We start from the raw sequence: 17542 nt of genomic DNA, 5'->3' as shown, positions 1-17542 counted from the left end.
GAACTTTGCCCAGGATTTCTTCATTTTCAGTGATGACTTCTGGGCAGCACCAGCCACGGGTACCACAGACATTAAGAACATCTGTGAGAATCCATGTGCAACCTAGAAGGGAGGTCTCATCCATCTCTAACTTTTAGGCCAACCTTCTGGGTGGAGAAGGGTTGGAGGGCCTGGGGGTCTTCGCTGCAGAGACAGCTACTCTGTCCCCAAGCCCCCACAGTGGAGAAGGTGCCGAGAAGAGGCCAGAGCCTGAGGACACTGCTCCAGCTGGCCCTGTGACCGGCCCACCTCTGACCTCCCCAGGGCTCTCACCTCTGCTGTCAATCTTTAATTAGATGCACTCAGACCTCTAGTAGTCTCTCTGGTTCAAGAGAACTAATCCCCCAGCCCTGAGGTTGGCCCTGGAGGAGCTCTCACCCTTCAAGCATCCATCCACACCCAAGCTCCTGGAGACCCTCAGGCAGCACATCGCCCCCCCCCCCCCCAATCTGCTCTTAGCAGGGGCAAGGACAGGACAAGCAGCCTCTCCTCCCTTAGAAAGCTGGCTCCTGAAAGAGCTGAGATTCCTGAGCTGCAGAATGGCCCCCACCTCAGACAAGCCAGAACTGGTTCACCAGCAAGCACTGGTTTAGAACATGGAGAGACAGATGCCAGAAGGCAGAAGCCAGAGATCCTAGGGGCCCAAATGACTGAGTTTGGGGAAAATAAGGAAAACTGGAAAAACCAGAAGTAGAAACAGGTTAGAAGAAGCAAGGGGTGCAGAAGGTGAGATCTCAGTGGAGACTCGGGGTGCAGGGGCCGGGCTCTGGCCAGTGTCTGCGCAGGACAGACTGTTGGGACAGAGAGAAGAGGAAGAGGAGGGTGGACTGGGTACATTGGTGCCTGCAACCATCATTTATGGATGCTTCGCTTGATTTTAGTCTCTAAACCTGGGCTCGGCATGGAGACTGAATGTCCCTCACAGCTGCTCCTTCCTGCAATAACAAGACTGACATCACTGTTGTCAGGGAAATGGTGTTTTGATTAAAATCATGTGACAGCTACTTCGTGATTCAATAAACAAATCCTCTGTTAACCCTCGCCTGACAGAGGCCCGTCAGCAGCTCCATCATCAGAGAGCAACCCGTGGACTGTCGAGGAGGGCAGTCCCCCCTAGCTAGGAGGGGAGACCACTTGTCTGCCACCACAGGAAGGAGCAGCTGAGTTGACCCAGGGTCGGCAGGGACTGCAAGGCGGCCACACTGCTCCCTGGCAGGTGTGCTTGGGGGCACGTGCGACATCCGGAGCACAGACTGCTCTGCAGACACTAAGGGGCAGTCTCTGAGGGACCAAACAGGCACCCTTCACCAAAAGGAACTGCCTCTTACCCCTTGGTGCCATTCTCTCTTGGAGCAAGTGGCAGACCCAAGCCTGGGGATGTTAATGGCTCGCACAGGGCCCAGAGGCTAGGCCAGAACTGAGGACAGTTCCCAGGGCTCTCAGCAGCTGAGGTTCACTCTGACCCCCTTCAGGCAGATGGGGGGAGTGTGCCATGCACCACAGACAGTGAGTGAGGGGTTAAGAACAATTTCTGGTTTGCAATTGGATGACTTCCTGGATCACTCACTTGGCTGCTGGCCCCTGACATGCAGGGCTCTGCCTGGCAACAGCCAATTCCCTTTCCATCTCACCCTCGGGTCATTTTCCTTAAGTGAAACAAACGCAAGGAAGGCTCCCTGAGTCATGGGGCAGGGGATTTTTCTGGGTTAAATGATCTGCAGCCTCAGAGGCCTAGCACCGCCAGGCATCCATTGCTGGAAAAGACTCCCAGGTAGATATGACAGGGCTGCGGGGCGGTTCACGACCACCTGAAAAATGGAGCTGACAGCACCTACCCTCGGGGTTGTTGGAAGGATTAGGAGAGATCTTGCCAAGTGCTTGACAAGGTGCCTGCACACAATTACCAAGCTCGAGGCTCAAGGAATAGCAGCTAATACTATTTCCACAGCTTGTGGCCATCATGGGGCCACCTACAGACCTGAGCAAGTCTGCCATGAGCAGTCACATCAACTGTTCCATGCTCTGACCAGAGGCATACCATCATTTAATGGCATGGCCAGTTGACCCTGACTTTGTAGGAAAACATAACTCCTTTCTTCCCAAGGAAGTCTGTGGTTTAGGCCTAAAAGTATATAATTATTATTCCTGCTCCTTCGGCCAAGGTCTTCCCTACGGCCAAGTTCTGTGAAACAGACATAAGGACATAAAGGGCTGACCACCCCAGGCATCTGTGAGGGCCCAGGGGCTGGCTGAGGCTGTGAGTGGCACTGTCACCCCAGGACTTCCTCTTGTGCAGCCACTGCAGGAACAGCCCAAAGCTGCCCAAACCAGCCACACCTGACTGCTCAGGCCCTGGGATAACAGTGTGCAGCACTGCAGAAAGGAGAGAACATTCTAAGATGAAAGACTGCAGCTCAGGGCCTGGACAACAGGAAAAAGTTCTCATGACCTGAGTCCACATTCAATGAAGGAACAGCCCTGGAGATTTAGAAGGCAAACTTGGATGTTAGAATCTTTACCAAGCAAACCCACTGGAGCAGGTGAGAATGCCAGTATCTTTTGAATAAACTAAATGCAGCCTGATATCAGCACAAGGCAGCAGAGCCCCTCTGCACTGCTCTTCTGAATGCATTTATGTTCCTCCTAACAAACAGCCCCAGGGCAGTGGCCAGCACCAACCCTGAATGCTCAACTTAAACTTTTACACACCTTCTCCAGAGTGGCCTCAAATGGGGCTTATAAAACATTCAGACTATTACACAGTAAAATTGACAGAAATGGTTTTTTCCTTGAATAGAAATGACTGACAGGAATTATAGCAAATAAAAACTGTCTATATTTTGAGAGGTAAGTGGGAATAGCCCGTTTCTATAAGCAAGTCTTCACCAAACCACCGCTGTCCTCTGCATGGGCGTCACTGTCTCAATGGGGGAAGGGAGGCTTCAAACCACAGGACTGATAGAGCTCTGGAAAGCCCACCCCCCTCCTCAGAAAGCATTCCCAGAACGAAGGACAAGAATCAGCAACAGGCTTTAAAAATAGACTCTCTTGGCCCTAAAAACTTGACTGTCTCCTCAGGGAGTTAGAGGTCCTGCGTCTCTGCCTAGCTTGCTGTAGCAACAAGCCATGCCATCTGCCCTCCACCCACCCCTTAGCCCATCGGAGGGGAGGACTCAGGCCAGGTGTCTGTGCACTTACCTTCCCGCTGTCCTCTCCAGGCCCTCTGGATCTCCGGAAGTGGTTCTTGTCAGCCCCAAGGGCGCTGGGCTCTTCACTGTCCTTCACAGGAAAATCTAGCTTCCTCAGCCTCTGGGCCACCACTGGAGATACAGACAGTGGCACCTAACTGCCCCTGACCAGGGTACATCCCGCCTAAGCCCACCTGCGCGTCCTAGCCAGGATGCCCTGCCATTCCAGCACTGCAAGTGGGGAAGCACAGGAACCTAGCAGCATACAAGTCCCCGTGCAGAGAAAGCTGGTTCACCCCAGGACCTTACTGAAGGTGCCTTTCCCTCAAGAGCCATGGAAAGTGCCAACCACTGGGCCTTATGGTGCCAGCTGAGTGCTCCCCTACATCTTGGTCACTGACAGCCTACAGGGCCCCAACCAGACAGAAAAGACCTGACTCCTTTCAAAACTGATAATATCAGTTTAAGAGAACTCCAGAGAAAGAAATGACTTGGCTTTTCTACCCAATGAGTAATAAAACTCTCTTCATCCTCCAGAAGATTTCCATCTCAACTGAACATTATGTAATTTCCTGGAAACAGCAGGCTCATGGAGGCAAACAGGGAATAGTGAGACTATTCTAGGTACAAAAACACGATTGGAGACATGTGAGTGAACAGGAAAGAGGAGCAAGGAACTGGATGGAAACAGGAATATGAGAATCAGAGGGCAACAATTACGTAACATCGGACGACAGTCACTCTATCTCCTAAACCAAGGAGCACAAGGTGACAGCTCCTTCTCCCTCCACAGTTTTATATCCAAGCAATGGGAAAATAGGAGGCTGTGAGGTAAGAGTGCCAGGAGGAAGGTGTCAGAGGAATTTAAGCAAGAGGGTAGGACAAGCACCCAACTCGTTTGGCCACCTGCCCTGCCATCCCTAGGGGACAGAACCAATGTGACTTCTACAGGAAAGCACCAGACTTTCAGCTCCGTGACAACACAGTGATTAATAAGCAAAATGCAACGAGAGCATTGCCATAGCTTAACCATTGGGTCAGGAGTGACATGTTTGTTTCCCCTGGACGTCTAGGCAAGAAGTCTCTTGGATGCTTGGATAAGACAGCTCAAAGGTCAGGCTGCTGTCTCTGTTGAGTCAGGACAAGTTGTCCAGCAAAGACCCCCCAGTGCCTTGCATCACAGTGGCCAAGCTTAGAAACAAGGCCTCGTTACAAACCACACATCAGGGCTGGCCTGGTGGTGTAGCAGTTAAAATTCACGCGCTCAGCTTTGGCAGCCCGGGGTTCACAGGTTCGGATCCCAGGTGCACACCGACACACAGCATGTCAAGCCATGCTGTGGCAGGGTCCCATATAAAGTAGAGGAAGATGAGCACGGATGTTAGCCCAGGGCCAATCTTCCTCAGCAAAAAGGGGAGGATTGGCAACGGATGATAGCTCAGGGCTAATCTTCCTCACAAAAAAAAAAAAGAAAGAAAGAAAAGAAACAAAACCACACATTAACCTGTTTATTCTTATGAAACAGGATGCGTCTTCAGGTTCATATCTTCTTGGCAGCAGACAGAGAAACAAGATCTGGTCTCAAACTATTGTGAGGGATAATTTTTTCTACGCAAATCGTAGAAAGAAACACCAAGGTGAATTCCATTGTTGACGAGACATTTTTATTGGCTTAAGGTTGCATGTATGTCTTTGCTTCACTTTCCCAATCAACCAGACAACTGATGTAAACTGCCTAGGATGAAAAACTACACAATATATATTCCAGGCAATCGTACATATCAAATTTTGGCCAGTGAACATGGATTACTTTTAAAGTCAGAGTGACATTGATAGCTACCATTTGTGTGCTTATTACACAGGGGCTTTGTGCTAAGTGCTTTAGATGGTTTAAAGCCCTTTCTGCCTCACAATAATCCAGGGAGGGTGGAATAATCCAGGGAACTGTTGCCTAAGATAGGGGACTGGAGAAGGGCCACATAAAGCTTGTTTCTTAAGAGCATTAAAATCCTTTTATTGTGTCAATAGGAGAATGAGATGCAGTCCGGTACCTTTGGTGATTTGAGTTCCACGCATGCAACACATCAGAGGACAGATTTCAAAAAGTCATTGAACACACTTTTATTGAGCACCTACTAAGTACACCTAACACTGACCTAGGTGCTGGTGATACAGCAGAAAACAAAACAGACACAAATCCCTGCCCTTACAGAGCTCCTGGAGCATTCTGGTGAAATCAAGATAGGAAAACTAATCCACGGAGAAAATGACCAAGTGATGAGCCAAAGAACAATTCCTCTGAGGAGGAATAAAAGGATTCCCTATTGTTTCAGTCACAAATAGACAATGAAGTCCCTAAGGGGTCACCCACAAGACAGGGCCCTGCTGAGCTCCCTGACCCAGGCCTCAGAAAGCAGGGGCTCACTGTCTCCCCTTTACCACAGTCTTAGGGTGGGGGTCAATGCACAGGGCTCCCCAGGGAGTACACAGGGCATTCAAAACCAATGGCATTTCCAGCCCAAGAGTAAAGCAATGGTTGTGCATATTTGTTACAAGAATCAAGACAACAGTCTCTCAAATATGAACTTCAATGAAGAGGAACATAACCTGCAGATAATAAAAAATAAAAAGAACCATGAAACTAAAATTAAAATGTTTACATCATAATAGTTTAAGATATTAAAATGAGAACATAGAAAAGATTTTTGCTTAGGAAAATATTTAATCCTTAGCCCAAAAAGTAATAAAATAGAAACTTAATATAAGATAATTTGGCAGTTCTAAATGCAGGCAGATAATTTCTGACTTAAAATGTTCTGCTTTTCTAAGGTAAGACACACTTGAAAGTATTTGGTCAAACTTGGTTTTATGTAATGGTTTAATGTACAAAGCTTTTTAGGAGTCTTTGGGCCTTCACAGAACAGTACAGGGCTCACTGGGTTTAAAAAAGGTTGTGAATGAAAGAAACAATTTTGAAAACCAAAATGGAAACAAACAACATAGCAAGATGTACTGAGAGAAAAGTAAGCTACAATAAAACCTCATTAATTAAAATGCATTAGGGACAAGGCAAGTTTGATTAGGGGAAAAATGTAAATAAATTTTTTAAAAAATATTTAAATTCTCCATGAAATACATATGTATATATTTCAGGGATAAAGAGTAAACTGAATCTATCTAAAAAAAGATGTGGCCTCATAAAGATCCTCATGGAAGGTATTTTAATATAATTGAGAAGAGTGATTAGTAATTGGCATATCAACTAGTAAAAGGGTGCTTTTTAAAGAGAGCTTTAAAATTGTGTAAGTAGCTCAGACACAACAGGCTTCCTGACATACTACTAATTTACTTCAGCAAACTTCTTCAGCTAAACTCATTACCTTAAATTCCAGGAAGAATTAATGAGGTTTTACTGTAAAAGTAGAAAAACAAACATTTCAAATGATTAGATTCCAGCATCACCCATACAAAAAAATTAGTAACGAACTTCAGTTTGGAAAGCCACTACTGTAGGATGTAGCAAGGACCAGATGTTCACACAGCTGGAAGCAGAGCCAGGGAAAGAGCAGGAAATGCTCACAGGATTATACCAGCAGTTCCTTTACTCATTAGAAATACAAAACTGCAATCTTACAGTCAAACAGTAGAATCACTGCTTATTGGGAAGCACTAACTTTTAAGTTTCTCAGGGGATGGAGAGAGAAAGTATTTTTGAATGCAGTCACAGTGGAGAGCTGTTGAAATTCAGTTAAAGTTTCAACATCACACGTTAGCAGCAAGCTCAATGTCACATGTCTGCACTTCAGGTTTCTCAATGACATGATTACAGTCAAAATCAAGCAAATAAAAACCAAAACAACCAATACATAAACCCTGAGCTTTCACATTCCCTTTCATGTGAGACATTGATGCAGACCATCATTATCCAGGAAAAATGTAGCTTTCACTACAGTTAAATCTCGATGTGTCTCCCAAATAGAGTGTTTATAAAACAAGTTACTCTAAACCATGTACATTTAACTTTGGAATGATGGAGAGACACAGATATAAGTAAACATCAAGAGAATCACTCCACCCCACGTCTGGGTCCAAACCCCTCCACACTTGGTCAGGAATATTAAGTGGCTGGGGCCTGATTAAACAGTGAGGATACAGGTGCCCAGCCAGTGCCAGATAAATCATTAGGCGACAATCAAGAAATGACTGTATCAAGTGTCAGGAATTCATCACAAATAACAAGAATGGTTCTAAATATTATTATCCCAACAAGGAAGACAAGTAAAAAACAATCCCATTTCATTTTTAGAAAGAATCGAGTCATTGAAATTTGATTTCTTGTTGTTGTTGCCATTTGCTTGGATGAGGTCTTGAAGGTTTTCCATTTTTTCTCCACCCAGTTTAAGAATACACTGACTAGAAATCTGTGATAAGAATTTAGTAAAGTCTTTTCCCTCCTGTTCCTCATTATGCCAACGCAAGCACTGGAAAATTCCAAACAAAATCAAGTTAGTGGTACAGAAAGTTCATGAACTATCTATGTGACTATTAAGCACGAGAACAATGATCCAAAAGCATAAGACTATGAACTTCTTACTGTGGTCAGTTTCTTTATACTCTGCCAGGCTAATCAAAAGCTAAACTTTAAAAACTGATTAAAATTCAAATGAAAAACTGTTCTTCCAGTAAGAATCATATTTCTACCTGCCCTAGACATGGAACTGAGATAATGGCCTGCTCAGTGGTGGGCCAAGAAGGTTCTCCCAAACAGGGAACAAGCATTCCAGGAGCTCACCACCCTCCCTGTCTCCCATATGCTTATCGTCACTCACACCCTCTTAACCCGAGCAAAAGCTGCAGGCAAAAAACAGAAAGACATACCACTTATAGCTTCCTGTGCAAAGTATTTGACATCCACATCTTCGTCTTGGCCTAACTTCTGTAGTATCGGCTTAACTTCCTCCTGCAAAGCCCTAAAATCCAACAGTATTATCTGTGAAAGGCAGTCTTCTGGACCAGAGAAATGCTTTATGGTATATCTGCTCTATGGTAATTTTTAAAGTTTAAAATAAAAACGTTCTTTAAAACACCTATAATATAAACTTGACAAGTACTAAATAATTTCTAAAGTTCTCAGCAGAATTAGGTTCAGGCAATGATCTACACATATACAGAGTTTAAATATAAAAGTTAGAGTGGACACCCTCAAAAATGGTTGTTAAATTACTTTATTATTTTCTTTATACAAACCCACATCTTAGGTAAAGTGAAAATCATTCAATTTAATTTTAGCTATTAATCCCCACTATAAAGTAAAAACTTGAATCTAATTTTAAAACAATAATAATACTAAAATCTTACTCAGTATCTAGAATTGGTCCAATTTTCTGTAGAGATTTGGCCACGTTAAAACGGACGTTTGCTACTTGGTCTCCTGCCATTTTCAATACAATGGGCAGCATCTGCTTAGTGGTTATTTCTTGACCACAGGCTTCAGAGAGCGCCTAGAAAAAGAAATAAGATGGCACATTTAAAACCCCTTTATTTTTTAAAATATCCCCAAATCTAAAGAGACAAATTAATATTTAATAAGAAAGTAACTGACCAACAGGAAAATGTTTCTAGTTTGAGCATCTGAATAAGGGACATATGAGGTAGCATTCAAAAAATCCCAGAATTAGGACTGGAAGAATTAACATAGTTAAAATGTCCATACTTCCTAAAGCAATCTACAGATTCAATACAATCCCTATATCAAAGTTCCAACAACATTCTTCACAGAATTAGAACAAAGAATCCTAAAATTTATATGGAAAAACAAAAGACCCCAAATAGCCAAAGGAATCCTGAGAAAAAAGAACAAAGCTGTAGGTATCAAACTCCCTGACTTCAAAATATACTACAAAGCTACAGTAACCAAAACAGCATGGTACTGGCACAAAAACAGACACACAGATCAATGGAACAGAATCGAGAGCCCAGAAATAAACCCACACATCTACGGACAGCTAATTTTCTACAAGGGAGCCAAGAACATACAATGGAGAAAGGAAAGTCTCTTCAATAAATGGTGTTGGGAAAACTGGACAGCCACACGCAAAAAAATGAAAGTAGACCATTATCTTACACCATACACAAAAATTAACTCAAAATGGATTAAAGACTTGAATGTAAGACATGAAACTATGAAACTTCTGGAAGAAAACATAGGCAGTATGCTCTTTGACATCGGTCGTAGCAAGATATTTTCAAGTACTATGTCTGACCGGGCAAGAGAAACAATAGAAAAAATAAACAAATGGGACTACATCAAACTAAAAAGCTTCTGCACAGCAAAGGAAACCATCAACAAAACAAAAAGACAACCTAACAATTGGGAGAAGATATTTGCAAACCATACATCTGATAAGGGGTTAATCTCTAAAATATATAAAGAACTTATACATCAACAACAAAAAAACTACCAACCCAATTAAAAAATGGGCAAAAGACCTGAACAGACATTTCTCCAAAGATATACAGATGGCCAACAGGCACATGAAAAAATGTTCAACATCATTAACTATCAAGGAAATGCAAATCAAAACTACAATATCACCTCATTCCCTTCAGAACGGCTATAATTTACAAGACAGGAAACAACAATTGTTGGAGAGGATGTGGCGAGAAGGGAACTCTCATGCACTGCTGGTGGGAGTGCAAACTGGTGCAGCCACTATGGAAAACAGTATGAGATTCCTCAAAAAATTAAGGGTAAAACTATCATATGATCCAGCTATTCCACTGCTGGGTGTTTATCCAAAGAACATGAAAACACACATGCATACAGATACATGCACCCCTGTGTTCACTGCAGCGTTATTCACAATAGCCAAGACGTGGAAGCAACCTAAGTGCCCATCAATGGATGAATGGATAAAGATGGGTATATATACACAATGGAATACCACTCAGCCATAAGAAATGATGAAATCCAGCCATTTGTGACAACATGGATAGACACTGAGGGTATTATGCTAAGCAAAATAAGTCAGAGGGAGAAGATCAAATACCATATGATATCACTCATAAGTAGAAGATAAAAACAACAACAAACACACACAGAGAGAGGGATTGGACTGGTGGTTACCAGAGGTGAAGGGGGGAGGGAGGAGGGTGAAAGGGATGATTAGGCACATGTGTGTGGTGATAGATTGTAATTAGTCTTTGGGTGGTGAACATGATGTAATCTACATAGAAATAGAAGTATAATGATGTACACCTGAAATTTATATGATGTTATAAACCAATGTTACTGCAATAAAAAAAAAAATCCCAGAATTAGACCTGAATTCACAACTGACTTGACTACTGTAGATTTTAACATGAAATTAAAAAATTGACATTTTCTCTCATCTTTCAACTATCCAAATTAATCAGTATAAGAAATATATTCCAAATAGAAGACAATACACACAGAATTCAGAAATACTGTCCTGAATAATTGCTTTAACACCTGAGCTTAGCAATAATAGCTATGTAATACTTACATTAATGCAGAACAAAGTGGTCATTCTATGCAAGTAATTAGGATCATTTGCCATCACTAACACTTTGGGAACGATGGTATTCTGGGCCCACTCTGTACCAAACTTCTGAACTAGTTTCATGAGGTTGCTGGTGGCAGCTTCACGGATGGCATATACTGCAGAAGAGGTGAAGAACTTATTGTCATGCTGTTTACATTATAAGCACAACATAGTTTACTTACATCATCATCAAAGGTGGAGCAAAACCAAAACTCTGCAACACACTCCAAATTTAGTCATACTGCAATGGAAACATGCTCAGCTACGACTCATAATATACTGATTTGGTCTTATTATAGTTTCAAAATGTATAATATGTCCCAGGAAAAAGGAGGAGCTCATTATAGGCATCATTAATTAACAAATATGAGTGCCTACTATGTGCTATGTGTTACAGAAAGAATAAAAGATACTTCCCCTCAAAGATCATACACTTTATCAGAGAAACGAAAGCTGATGCACTCCAAGAAGTCACATGGTACAAGACTCCTTATCGTGAAGTAGGAAATTGTGTAGTAAAGAACAATTTTAGGAGTTTAGAGAAGAGACAATAACGGAGGTCCGGGAAGGCTTCAGGAAAGAGAGGACTTGTACTGGGCCTCAAAGATTAGGGAGAATTTGTGTAAGTAGAGAGAAGAGGGGAATTCCTGGAAAGGGCAAAAAAATTTACCTAAGACACAAAGGAGAAAACTGAAACCCGTGGGACTGCGAGGTTGGACAGTCAGGGTAGATCAGGAACACAGAGCATCTTGAAAGCTAAAGTTAGACTTTGTAAGAAAAACACTGACGGGTTTTTAAAGCAAAGTTGTGACCCAATGACCAACGTGGTATTTTAGCAAGATTATTCTAGCAGCGGCAAGAACAGCTGAGAAGAGACAGACAGCGAGGAGCTCGTTCAGAGGTCACTGTGGTCATCTACACAATAGCAAATAAAAACTTCAGACCAACTTGCCTCTTTTCCCTTAAAAATGTTTGTTGAGAAAACATGTCAAATGTCCTCTGTGAATAAATGTGCCTGCTTTAACATCTAATAATTCCCTATAAGATCATTTATCAAAGACATCATAAATCTGGATAGTAAAGGCCTGAGTTACTATCTTCTCAACAACTAGTTGATATATGGAGCACTGATCAAAGACAGGCCTGTATTCACACGCCCAACATGACTCAAAATTTGGGCTTAGGTAATAAATCTGGGTAGTGGGTACTGATTTCTTATTTTACTTCTCTCACCAGGTAGGCCCCACATTCCTAGGTGATAGGATGGGCAAGAAAAGCTATCCAAGCCACAACCCTGATTCTGGACAATTTATACAAGGCTTCCGGACAGGAAATACCCAACTCTTTCCACTTCATAGATCCTTTTGGGCAGTGCCACTGATGAGAACAGCAAAATAGTATGGTCAAGGAACTATATAACTTATTAGCAACACGCAAGCTGACCAAAGTCTACAGAAGCATCCTGTCAGCAATATCCAGCAGCACTCTCTAAGAAGCAAGCTCAAGTCAACTGTTTTACCCATAATGCAAATTTCCTCCCTTCACATTCATGATCTTTGTCTTTGGCACAATCTCCTCCCCACTTCCTCCCCCTAAAGTGGAGCTAGCTAGAGCTTATGTGTCTTCTCCTCTAATTCTCTTTGTTAATTTGCTTGAGATTTTTCTCATCCTAATGCCATTATCATAGGAAGGGATCTCACTGCCAGAGTAACCAGAGATGGAGCACACACTTGCTCCGCCTTAACCCAAGCCTTAACTGCACTCCACTCTACTTGGCCAGATGCCTACTATGTTCTTGGCTCCTCTCAATTTTGCTGCCAAAGAATGCAAACCATTCCACAGTTCTGCCTGTTTTCTTTCCTTGTTTTGTCTCTCTCCCTCTTTCCTTCTCCGCTCAAGGTCTGGCTGACTTGCAAGGTTCTTCTGAATGTCTAACATACTCTGTGTGCTCACTAACTTTGGTACTTTTTCCTTTCTCCTATAAAAAATAAATTCTCCTTCTAAATTCCTCCCTCTGATCAATACCATCTGCTCAACCACGGGAAGAGGGGTGAGTGATACTTTCTTCTTTATACTTCTCGAGATTTTTCACAATATTCTTTTAGTAGTTTAATAACTAGGAAAAAAGTTTCAAAAAATTTAATTGATCAGTGATCTCTACATAGCAGTTATCCAGAATGCAAAAACAAAACAAAACAACAAAAAACCCTCATAAGTATGGAACAATTTCAGAGGTGACATTTCATTGGTTCAAAGAATGCTCGCAATGCCCACTTCAGTATGCTGTTGCAGAAAAAGAAACAAGGGTCTCTCTCGCTCCCAAATTGGAAGAAAAAAAATCAGAGAAAAGAGGAAGAACTTGCATAGACAGAGCAATCCTACATAGAAAAGATGTCAGGAATTTAATTCTTTGTGGAACATCAGAATTTTACAAGTTCCTGAAAATAAATCTAGAATCCCAGCTTTCCAGAAAGTACAGAATGATCTGCTGGGACATGTCATTCCCACTAATATTAAGTATGCATCAGAAATAATATAAACACCTTTTTTTTTTGTAAGGAAGATCAGCCCTGAGCTAACATCCATGCCAATCCTCCTCTTTTTTTGCTGAGGAAGACTGGCTCTGAACTAACATCTATTGCCAATCCTCCTCCTTTTGTTTTTTTTCCCTTTTTCTCCCCAAAGCCCCAGCAGATAGTTCTATGTCATGGTTGCACATCCTTCTAGTTGCTGTATGTGGGACGTAGCCTCAGCATGGCCGGACAAGCGGTGCGTCGGTGCGCACCCGGGATCCAAACCCAGGCCGCCAGTAGTGGAGTGCGCACACTTAACCACTACGCCACGGGGCCGGCCCCTATAAACACTTTTTTTCTAAAAAAAAGAGGAATTTCTTTCCTCTTTTCTTGCCAAACTTAAGTTTTATTTAAAAAGAAAAAAAATTAGGCCATAAAAGGTAACTTTAGAGGACAAGAAAAAAAGAAAGTCTTCACAATCTAGTTTGAAAACACTGACATTATCTATATATCTTTACAAGATTTGCACATTTTTTCATACCCCTCTTCACATTCTTAACTATATGATCCAAATATGCCCTTAACAAAACTACCTATGTGTACAAGCAGACACAAATACCCCCACTCCTCCCAAATATCCAGGCATAAGCACCCAGATGAACAGATACACTCAATACATAAAGTATATGTAAGACGCCTTGGAACTGAAACAAGATGCCTATCATATTGACCAAAATATGGAACTGAAGCTCAAAGAACATCATGTGATAAGCCCCCAGGGCCCTCATCTGAAAAGGCCTCAGACTACATTGAAGCTGCTGGCTCTGGCCATGGGGCCTGGCACTGGACCTCACTGGTCCAGAGGGTACTCCTCCCACCCATCAGTGCCTGACAGACAAGAGGAGATACAGAGACCTGAGACCTCGTCAAACACTTAACTACAGGCCGACCGGGTGGTGTAGCAGTTAAGCGCGCTCGCTCCGCTTCGGCGGCCTGGGGTTCACAGGTTCGAACCCAGGCGCACACCAATGTACCACTTGTCAAGCCATGCTGTGGCAGCGTGCCATATAAAGTTGAGGACGATGGGCACGGATGTTAGCCCGGGGCCAACAGTCCTCAGCAAAAAGAGGAGGATTGGCATCGGATGTTAGCTCAGGGCTAATCTTCCTCACCAAAAAAAAAAAACAAAAAACAAAACAAAAAAAACACATAACTGCTAACAAGTTAACATATGAAGTGGTTTTATATAAAACATCAATTGTCTTATATTTTTGATAAGCAGCAGTACCAGCTTTCATTTGTAACACTGTGGCACTGGAAGAAAAAGATTCTGTGATTGTTGAAGTGAATTATGTCATAAATGCAAAGAGAAAATAAAATATTTTAAAAACCTACTTTCTAAATTCTGTCCCATCTGACCCTGCCCTGAGCTCGCAGCTCGCCCTCTCCTAGCGTGAAGGCAGCAGCAGCCAGGGTGTGGGCAGTAACCCTGCCTTTCACCATAACCAGAAATCTGGGCACTCTCTGTCCTAGGGTACAGCTGACGTCTTCCACTCCTAGACTCCTTTACTGTACCAATGTATACCTCTTTCTCTATGTCACCTCAAAGAACCCAAGTAGCCATTTTGTCCCCCTAGGCCTTTCATCTGATTCCAACCCCTGTCCAACCCAGTCTATAGTGGCTAAAGACACCAGTGACATCATGGTCGACCAGAAGAACTTGGGATAAGAAAGGAGCAGGTATACATATAAAAGAGATAGTCTGAAAATAATGTAATAGAATGAGTAAGAAACAAGGCAGAGATTGTTTAATGGAGAAAATAAAATTTAAGATTGGAAAAAATAGAAATGTCAAATTTGTGTTCAGAGGAAACTAACTGGACCTTAATCAGAAATGTCAAATTTGTGTTCAGAGGAAGCTAACTGGACCTTAATCAAAGCCTTTCTTCATCCCTGCATTGGTAAGGCAAAATATCTGATCAGATTAGGATTCCTTTCTAAAAAGAAAATATAAGAACAAAATGAGATATATGCAAAAACATGAGCCTTCCATTAATAATCTGTTTTTAATTTATTTACTTACCATGGTCCACAAGCCAGGCCATACATAAAGAATTCAGCTTTTCATCAAAGAATTCCACACCCTATGGATATAGAAGATTCCATTCATATACATCGCCAAAGTTTAGAAATCAAGAAGGTCTATTTATATTACACCAAAGTGATCTGAAAGCTAAAAAAACTTTGATTTCCAAATAAGCTGAATTCATGAACCAGCCAGAAAAGGAATACCATGGGATCTGATTTACAACTATAAATCTATTTTATTGGATAGAAATCTCAAAGAAAAGCGTAAGTGAGATGGCCCAGGCCCTGCTAAGTGGAAGAGAATAGGGTGGCAAGGAGCCAGACACCGTACTGCAGATGAGTAGGAAGAATGCAGTGTGGACAGTCTGCCAAGCAATCTCTAGATTATTTGTAAAAATGAATTACCCAAGAAAATACCTGTCAATAATATTAATTTTCTAATTTTTTCCCTTTTTGGTTAATATCATAATATATCCTTAAAGATGAAGAAACTGACATTAAGAAATAGAGATACTCCCAATTAAAGACAGTATTTCTGGGATGGGAGAAAGCAGAGGAGGGAGAATAAAGCAGGCACAAGAGTACCGGTGAAGTGGCCCTAGCACAGAGTCACGGGGAAACCGTCCTGGCTCTCCGAGCTCTGCTCTTCCTGTCAACGGGTGGCCACTCCAGCACAGGCTGGGAACAGGCTCCTGGCGCTGATTTACACAGACCTGTCTCTGTGGGATTTTGTACCATGTGGGAGAATGCTGTGATATATGCTTTCCTAGTGCCTCCCTTTTGGGGTCTACATGTTTATAGTCATTTGCTTTTTTGGATACTAAGAAGTTTCTGACCAGTGACTATATATTTTAAATAAAGAGATGTAATATAGTTTCAATATTTTGAAAACAGTGATTTATTTAATAAGATAAAATAGCTTTATAATAATATATCATCAACCGGTTTTAGCATATTGATTACCACATCAACTCTCAAAGATTTCTTTTTCATTTCAGGTTGTGGATTTTTCTTGAGTCTTAGTTAACTTTTATTTCCTGATTTTTGTGGTTTAACTTTACATTTACTTACCATGGTCCATAAGTCAGGCCATACATAAAGTCTTGAAAGAATTTTATATATTGACTACCTAATATAAAAATATTTACAGACAAAAAAAATTATGATAAAATATATAATACTAACAAGAAGTTGAAGCTATATGACAAAATGTTCATGACTGACGCATGTCACCCCTGCTAGACAAACACGAGTTAGCCAAAGTCATCATCTGCCTTGCTTCCATACTCCTCCATAGAGCTACCAACCTTTGTGGCCTTTCCAAGTCTAGGAATAGCAGAGGTTAAAAGAAATGGTACTAAAATTCACCCTCTCCTCTGGGCAGTTGTTCCAGTCTTTAGCAAACCAGTTAGCCACTGCTGCTTTCCACTCTGGAGAGTGATCCATGACAGTCACCAGTGAAGAACAGAAGAAGACTTAGTACTTGGGAGTGACGGAGGAAAGAAAGGTGACAAGATCACTTCACCTGACCCTATTAGCTATATACTGACATCTCTGGCATCCATTTTAAAGAATGGGACACTTCAAATTTTATAAAATATATGATGCCACCAACATGCACAAGCCGCACTTCATAAACTTTGTATACCAAAATTAGCAATACAAATTCAGTGGTCCAAGAAAAGAAAAAAATAAATCCCACATGCTGGGATCTGAAAGGAATGGAAGCGGGGGCGAAAGAGGGGGGAAACAAAACTGAGTAACGTGAGCTGTAAACTGACATGATATTATGAGCTTTCTCAACAAATATTCAGGTAGCCATTTACTCAACAATCAACAAATGTGAAGTGCCTGCACAATGCCAGGCACTATGCAGGCTCTAGAAATACAACAATGAACACAGGCCCTGCCCTAAAAGAGATCACTTGTCTATCTCGCCAACTAGATGTTAACAGACGGTTACAATACACTGTAATAAGTGCTACCAACAGGGTGAGGGGATATCAGACTTAGAACTGTCTAGGACACCTACAGAAAAAGAAAGGAAAGGATGTGGCTATAAAATCCAGCATTGAAATTTTAATTAACATGGTATTAGCTAGAGTAAAACTAATCATGAAACTCAAACAGTAACAGATAATGTGATAAT

The 17542-nt window shown here is 42.0% G+C and overlaps 1 protein-coding gene across 2 annotated transcripts in view; it reads right to left on the bottom strand.

Annotated features, from left to right (window-relative positions):
* The window catches only part of PPP2R1B (protein phosphatase 2 scaffold subunit Abeta), a 36584-nt gene that overhangs the window by 5509 nt on the left and 13533 nt on the right, over positions 1-17542 (bottom strand). Inside the window, exons 11-15 of one of the 2 annotated variants that reach the window (XM_058545248.1) lie at positions 15389-15449; positions 10754-10908; positions 8586-8728; positions 8106-8197; positions 3238-3359 (exon numbers count right to left, since the gene is read on the bottom strand). In XM_058545248.1, coding sequence (XP_058401231.1) covers positions 3238-3359; positions 8106-8197; positions 8586-8728; positions 10754-10908; positions 15389-15449 — 573 coding nt within the window. Of the gene's footprint in view, positions 1-3237; positions 3360-5332; positions 7709-8105; positions 8198-8585; positions 8729-10753; positions 10909-15388; positions 15450-17542 lie in introns of those variants that run through there. The other variant, XM_058545247.1, reaches the window with a different exon arrangement.

This window comes from Diceros bicornis, chromosome 7, assembly GCF_020826845.1.
Source record: "Diceros bicornis minor isolate mBicDic1 chromosome 7, mDicBic1.mat.cur, whole genome shotgun sequence".
NCBI lineage: Eukaryota > Metazoa > Chordata > Mammalia > Perissodactyla > Rhinocerotidae > Diceros > Diceros bicornis.
This window is presented reverse-complemented; position numbering and strand designations above follow the sequence as displayed.